The sequence below is a fragment of the Terrapene carolina genome, unplaced genomic scaffold (assembly GCF_002925995.2).
Source record: "Terrapene carolina triunguis isolate 2854851 unplaced genomic scaffold, T_m_triunguis-2.0 Scaffold423, whole genome shotgun sequence".
In the NCBI taxonomy this organism is placed as follows: Eukaryota; Metazoa; Chordata; order Testudines; family Emydidae; genus Terrapene; species Terrapene triunguis.
The window spans coordinates 964,985-972,786 of NW_020664774.1; the positions used below are offsets into that span (position 1 = coordinate 964,985).

General features: G+C 53.7%; 1 protein-coding gene across 1 annotated transcript; it reads left to right on the plus strand.

Moving 5' to 3' along the window:
* The first annotated feature begins 4,509 nt into the window (after positions 1-4,509).
* On the plus strand, positions 4,510-7,420 carry LOC112115258 (serine protease 27-like). The gene is made up of 5 exons (XM_024212293.2): positions 4,510-4,525; positions 5,173-5,335; positions 5,519-5,790; positions 6,284-6,453; positions 7,154-7,420. The coding sequence occupies exons 1-5, from the start codon at positions 4,510-4,512 to the stop codon at positions 7,418-7,420; spliced, it is 888 nt and encodes a 295-aa protein (XP_024068061.2).
* The last annotated feature ends 382 nt before the right edge of the window (positions 7,421-7,802 follow it).

Genomic DNA, 7,802 nt, shown 5'->3' on the forward strand with positions numbered 1-7,802 from the left:
CACTGCCTCTGGCTCAGCCGGCATCCTGGGAAAGCTCAACACCCCCCGGCCCTCAGCACTGGCCAGGAGGAGCCGAGCCCTGCATGTGCCAATGCCCCGCACAGCACTGGCACGGGGAAGCCTCTCCACCCCTCAGCTAAGCTCTGGAGTGGGGGGGGGGGAGTGATGTCCAGCCTGTTCCCGTCCTGACCCCGCAGGCTCCACAGCAACCCCCCCAGACAGGGGCTTAGCACCCTCTTCACCTCCCCCCTTCCCTGGGTCCTGCCCCCAGGGAGTGTGGGGCGTCTCCATTCCCTAGGCACCCTCCCCCACTGAGCCACCTTTCTGGCCAGGTTTCCCAAAGCCCCCGCAGTCAGGTTCCCTGGGCCCTGGTGCACAATGCAGCCTTCGGGCTTAACCCTTCCTGCCCCCGCAGTCGGTGGAGGTAGCTGGGTTATGTCGGTGACCAGCAGCAGCCTCGAGGTGTTAGTTGCCTTTCGACACTATGCAGGCAGGTAGGGACGGGAGCTGTTTCCAGCCACAGGGGATGGGAGTGGGCAGAAGAGATGAGCTCTGTAAAGACACGAGCCTGGTCATCCCTTTCCCCCAGCTCCTCCCCTGCGGCTGGAAGCAGCTCCCGTCCTTTCCTTCCCGCACAGTGTCGAAAGGCTGCTGCTGGCCACATTCTGGTGTGAACCTTGGCAGAAATCTGGGGGAAGGGGGGGCGTGTGACCCTGTGTGCCCCCTCCACATGTTGCCTCGGGAAGATGCGGTGCCAGGTACCAGGAGAGGCGGGTCCATCCTGGGGCCCCAGCCAGACATGGAGGGAGGAGTGCGACAGGAAGGGAGGGTTGGGTTGGTCGGTCAACCCCTCTATGTGAGAGAGGTATACGGGAGTATGTGACCCCTCTCCATGTGTGCGCGTGGGAGTAGGGGTGTGTGTGTCACCCCTCCCTGTGTGAACCCTAAAGCCTTAAAGACCAGAAGGTAAATAAAAAAGTAAATCAGCCCCACTCTGGATAGTGCTCGTCCACCCCCTCGGTGGCTATTGATCAATTGTCTCTGGCTAGGCCTGGGGCAGGCCCAAGCAGCGTCCTCCACCAGACAATAGAAACACATTCAAAACACAAAATAAAGGGAGACCCCTTTCCCTGCCCCCTCCCTGGCTGGGGGGTGTTGACCGTTTGTTGACCTCGGGGTGCCAGCCCTTCCCCTAGACAGGCACTCAGTTTGGTTGTTTCCCCTGTTGGGAGGAGATCAGTCACCGGCAGCCCCACCGATCAACTCCTCCCCCATCCCTACAGCACCTCCCACCCACCAGCGGCCCCACCAATCAGCTCCTCTCGCTCCCTTCCAGCGCTTCCCGCGTTCTGTGGATCAGCTGTCCGGCGGCATGCAGGAGGCTCTGGGGGGAGTGGGAGTAGTGGGGGTGGGATGCATTCAGGGGAAGGGGCAGAGAGGGGTGGGAAGAGGCGGGGTAGGGCTGAGGCCTTGGGGGAAGGGATTGAGTGAGTGCGGGATCTGGGGCGGAGCCGGGGTTGAGTACAGGCGGAGAAATGAAAAGGCCGACGCCTGTGGGGAAGGGTGTATCTACCCCCAATTAAGTTAATAAGCTGTGAAGTGCTCTTGTGTCTTTAAAGGAACAAACAAACTTTACAATTTCTCTGAGCTGTCCAGGAGAGGGCTGACACTTCAGGGCACAGAATGGGGAGAAATTGAGGAGTGGGGGTGTGTGTTGGGGTCACCCCTGCTGGTTGTAACGAAGGTTGGTGGAAGGCAGAGTGGGGTTGTGGGGCTGTAGAAGTTGTTTGCTTTTTTCTTTTCTTTTTTTTAGAAAAAGTCTTTTTTTTTTCATGGAAAAATGGGTGTTACAGTATCCTCACGTGAGGATCATTGTTTCCGTTCAAAGTGGCAGTGGGAGATTCCTTATTAAAAGATGTTTTACTAATCAAAGTAGAAATGAAAGAGTAAAACCAACTCCTTTCGGGAGGGGGTAGCATTGTGCCAGGTGCTGAACAGACTCTGGCTGAGAGTTCAGGGCCCCCGTCGTGAGAGGCGTTTCATAGACCCTCACTGAGACCAGGGCCCCTGCGCAGATCCGGCTGGAGCACTTGAAGTAGACAGAGGAAAGTTTTCCGCTGAGCCTGTGAAGTCCCTTACATTCAACTGATCGGCACTGCTCTGTTTGGATGTTTGTGTCTCTGGCTGTAATACGGTAGCTTTTAAACACCACATCTAATCTGTTGTCATTTCTGGGAGGGGCGCTTTGTGCGCTGTTGAGATCACAGAGCTGATTCTCTCAGGCAGAATGCAGTGAGTCATATTGGGACGGTGCCAGCCGGCCTGGGTTCATTCAGCAATTCATGGGCACAACCCTACGGCAGTTGAAAGCAAAAATAGCCTAGTTATTTACCTTTGTTCACACCAAGGCAAATTAAACAGCAGCCGGTGGCTTTTGCAGGTGATGAGCTGCTACCTTCTTGGCATTGACAATGACCTGGGGAGAAGTTACAAAGAAAATGTGACCCAATTGGCCCCAAATCTTTCAGTAACATTTGGGGCCTTGCCAGATTCTTTCTGTAAGAAGAGGATGGTGCTATGAGTCAGGTCCATTCTTTGGTGGCAATCCTGTTTGTTCACAAAGAATGCACACACAAAGCCCTGCTTCCTTGAACTCAGTAGGGACAAAGCACAACAGGTAGTTCTGTTGCTCAGAAATTCCTAAGGCTACAAATCCAGCCAGTCCTGTGCTGGAAGAAGCTCTGTCTCTTTCCCTTCATGCTGTCCATGGCGTCTCTCACTGTCAACTGACTCTTGCCTCTCATACACAGTTTGCCCCTGCCTTTGCAACCAGTCCCTCAGCCTCCACAGCTTCACTCAGGCTTCAGCTTGGGTGGTGGCTTCTACTGTGTCCAGCACTCTCACGTCACAAAGGAGCTTATTTGCTTCTTCCATTCGGCCTGAATAAAAGAAGCTTAGAATACCCATCGCTTAAACCAGGTCTGTCATTGTATAGTTTTCATATGATTTCATTTCCAATTCTTTCATTCTTTCTTTCTCAATCCCTTTTATATGAACATTTAAAAAATAAATCTAGATAATTTTCAAAATAAATCTTGCTTCAAAGCGATACGTCCAAATGTGTTTTTTTGGAATATATCAAAAAACAATTCCACTTTTTAGAATTTTTTGTTGTTGAAACTATTTGGCAATTTCCATCTGAATTTGTGAATCGTTTTGGTAGACTCCAAACTGCATATTTCAGCAATTAAACTCTTCCTCCGAAAGATGTCACTCAACTCTGCTTACTAGCACAACAGCCAGGACACCGACGTGCATCTCCCTGGCTCGGGTTCCTCACTGCTAGGGAGAGTCGTTTCGTTTTAGACAGAGCCCCTGGAGTACCCCATATCCTTCATACATAGCTCATAGCTTTTCTTCCAGATCATGGTGTTTTTACCACTGACCTTGGCTAGTCCACAGTTAAACAGCAATGAAAGCATGCTCCTCTCCTCCCCTCTCCTTCCTAGCTCTTCCCTCCTTCTGCCCACAGTGTCCTACTCCTGTGAGTCTTCCCTCCACGTTATGTGTCCCTGTCCCAACACCTGGTTTCTTTGTTCTCCCCTGGTTGATTTTCCTCTTCTCCCTCCTTGCAGCGCAGTTGTAAAGATAGATCCTGCCAGCCTCAGCAAACCCAATTTCCAAGTTGTTTCGGCCTGAATGGATGACCTTTTAGGGTCTAACAAGTGACCGTTGTACATAGTCTTGCTGAGCCAGCCCTCCCCGTCAAGAAATGTCATATTCCACATGGAAGCTCTCCACACCACAACAATTTCATCATAATGACTTCACAGCATCAACTGGAATTTGCAAGACATACGGGACAGATCCTCCAAATCTAGAGTGATGCTAGGAGAAGTGCCACACGGTCCAAGCAACAGGGCAGATAATGTTACTTAGCCCGAACCCCATGATAACCCTAACTCCATGATACCCTTATCCCCAATCCCCATAATAACCTTTGCCCTAAATGCCCCAATAACCACAACTCAACAATAACCCCAAAGCCAGCATAATTTTCACTCCATGAGAACCGTCTCACTTTCCTGGGTACTATTTTTGGCTCTCTCTGCTTTGCACACTCAGTTGGCAATCACACGGGGAAGTGAAAATCACTGGAGGCCTCGACACAGTGACCTCGGCCATTGCATGTTTTCGTTTGGTTTTCCAGGACGCCCGTACTGGGGTGACACCAGGCAGAGCAGAATCAAAGCAGTCACAACCTGTTCAGCACGTTGAATTTAGTAGCACTTATTTCCTTGCTTGGGTTACCAGGAAATCAGTCCCCATTATTCTCTATAGATCTAGGGAGGGGCACACAGGTGTCCATAAAAACCTGCCCCAGAACTTTTATTCCCCAGTCAGTCTTTGGTCGGAGCAATGGAGGCAGCTGCATGCAGCCAAAACAGGCCTAGGGAAGGCTGAACCATGGGGCGTCTCTGCTCCCCACTGGCCCTAGCACTGCTGGCGATGACCCTGCTGCAGGGTGAGTGTGGGGTGGGGATGTAGGGTCCAGCCCCAGGGGGAGGTGAGCGAGATATGGGTTGTGGGGGAGGGAATTGGGCTTGTGAATAAGAAGGAGATCCAAGCCCTTGACCCTTCATATACCCCCCCAGCCCATCTAGCCTGGATTGGTGCATTCAGTCCTGAGCTGCCCCACTCAGATCAATGGGGAGTGTTGATTCTTGAACCTACTAGTGGTAAATCAAATAGAAACACAGCTATGAATTTTTGCTGGCACTGAGGATGGCAGGGCTGTTCTGGGGCAATGGGCGGAGCTTGGGAATTATAGGTGGAACTTATTCCCCTCCACACACCTTCTTAGATTCCAGCAATGCCTGTGCATAAACCTCCACCCCCAACACGTACACATTAATATCTTTCCCTTCTCTTTCTTCACTCTCTAGGTGCTCAAGGGAGTTGGAAACAGGCCGGTAAGACACTTCAAAATGCCATCCTTACCTGCCCTGGATTAGTGCCATGAGAATGAGGCTGGGAGCCCGGACTCCTGGGTTGTATCCCCAGCTCTCGGAGGGGAGTGGGGTCTAGTGGGTTAGAGCAGGGAGGGAGAGGGGCTGAAAGTCAGGACTCCTGGTTCTTTGCTCATCCCATGTCAATGCTGTTCCCCTCCAGGGTGCGGCCAGCCCAGAATCTCCGGCCGAATTGTTGGGGGCGGGGACGCCCCAAGGGGCCGGTGGCCGTGGCAGGTCAGCATCCAGCACAATGGACACCACTTCTGTGGTGGGTCGCTCATCTCAGCCCAGTGGGTTGTGTCAGCAGCTCATTGCTTCCAATTGTGAGTAACTGGGGCGGGTAGGGACCGGTGCAACAGACAGACGTCCTGCCTGGATCTATGCAGGCAAGCCACCCCATGCGGTGTAGCTGTGCGCCTGGTCCCTAGCTGCCCTGCCCCAGACCCTGCTGCATTTTTGGCCAAGTTTGCAATCCATTTGATCATCCTTTTCTCCACCATTCCCAGATCTGACCTTGCCTCTTCCTATCGTGTGAACCTGGGGGAATACCAGCTCTCCTATCCCTCCCGGTGCCGGATCTCATCCCTCGTGAGCCAGATCTTTGTCCATCCCAACTACAGCACCACGTGGAAGTCTGCCGACATCGCCCTACTGCAGCTGACAGAGCCAGTGCGATACACCAGTGAAATTCTCCCCGTCTGCTTGCCAGGCCCCTCCGACTCCTTCCCTGACAACCACGTGTGCTGGGTCACTGGTTGGGGGAGAATAGACTCTGAGGGTAAGACCATCCCCCAGGAGGAGGCGCTATCACTCTGCGCCTGAAGCCCCGTGCTCCTGGAGCCCTGTGATTCCTGCAGCATCTTGCAATAATCCCCGCCCAGCTCTCTACTGCCCCCTGCCAGCTGGGTGCCCTGGATCGGCTGTATCCCTCACAGCCAGCTATGAGGCAACTGATCCACAAGGCTCAGTTGGGAACCTTCTGTTTTAGATACAGATGGTCCCTGGTTCAATCCTCGCAGAGGAAACCACCTTTAGGGGCAGCGCTGCACAGATTGGTTCTATGGTTGGGGGTCAGTGCAGGTCCGGTAGCTGGGTGGAGGTGGGGAATGGATGCAAGCGCGGTAGATATGGGTGGAGGGGATGGAGTGGAGAGATGGCTAGAGAGGAGGAGAGTGGGTGGGGGAGGTAGATGGGGACAGGAAATTGTCAGGCATGGGGGTGGGTTTCAGGAGGTGATGGATCCAGTACCCTGATTCTCTCCCCCCCCCCAGTCTCTCTTCCACCCCCCAAGACGCTGCAGGAGGTTCAGGTCCAGCTGATCCACACTGCAGCCTGCAACACCCTCTACAACATCGACCCAGCCCCGAACATCGGCAGGGACCCCGTCAAACCCGACATGATCTGTGCTGGCTACGCTGAAGGGCAGAGGGACTCCTGCCAGGTGAGAGAGGGCTCTGGGTCGGCTGGATGCACGTGAGCCCCAGTGCGTCTCCCTATCGCCATGTAGGGCCTGCAGTGTGTAGAACGGCTGCTGCAGCTGTGCAGTTCCACAGTCTGACTTCCTTCGTGCAGGCAGGAGCAGCTCTGGCTTTTAGATCCATGTGGACTCACAGTCCCATGCCTAGGCCCCAGCTCTTGGAGTCCCGTGATTAGGGCAGAGCCCCAGCTTCATTTTTATTTAAAGTAATAGTCAAGTCTTTGCAGATGGATAGAAAAGAGTGAGAATGTGGCTAGAGTGTAACCGGGGCCTCCCCAAGTCTGCAGAGAGCCTAAGCCAATTGCTCAGAGATGGGAAAATACCGCATGCATCTTTATGGAAGCTGTACGCTTCCAGCCCTACTGCTCTGGGGAGCCCTTCCAGCCCATCCCAAGCAGGGTTCTCTGTGTAGGGCAGGAGCAGAAGAACACAGCCACCCTTTCTGCTGTGAATGTATTAGGGATCCCACCTCTGCCACCAATGCCTCCTTCAGGGAAAGGTGGGGGGAAGGGGCACAATGCTCCTTTCACTTCTCAAGTGGGTGTGGCAAAAATATGTGGGTGGGGCCCTGGGATGGTCCATATGCCTAGAGCTCCAAGGGGCTGAGCTGTGGATACTTGGGGCTGGGGGGGCCTTACTAATCCCAATTTCTCTGCCCCTCTAGGGTGATTCTGGGGGGCCGCTGGCATGTGACCACAATGGGACCTGGTTCCTGATGGGGATCGTGAGTTGGGGGGAAGGCTGTGGCCAGCCCAATCATCCTGGTGTCTATGTCCGGACGGTGGCCTATGGCGAATGGATATGGGAGCACATTGGCTCCGGGAGCCAAGCCAGCACCATGGGGAACTGCACCTCAGGGACGAATGATGCCAGACCCTCCTTCAGCAGCTTCATGCTTCTCTTCATCACCACTCTCCTGATGTCACTCTGACCCCCCCCCTTCCATTGGGACGCCCCCCCATCTCTTCCTCCTCCGTCCACCCACTAGTGAAACTTTGCACTGTCTGGGGGCAGCTTGAGATGCAGATAGGAGAGTAACCTGAGAGTTACCAGCAACGCCCACATGCCTGAGTCTGCAGACAGCCTGAGCCGATTGCTGTGAGAAGGGGGAGCTGCCCTGAGTGTGACTGACGCTGTTTCAGGTGGGATCTCTCAGGGATCTGTTTATGGCCCTATGCTAAGAATATAAGAACTTAAGAATGGCCATACTGGGTCAGGCCAGTGGTCCATCTAGCCTAGTTTCCTGTCTTCCAACAGTGGCCAATTCCAGGTGCTTCAGGGGGAATGAACAGAACAGGGCAATTATTGATTTA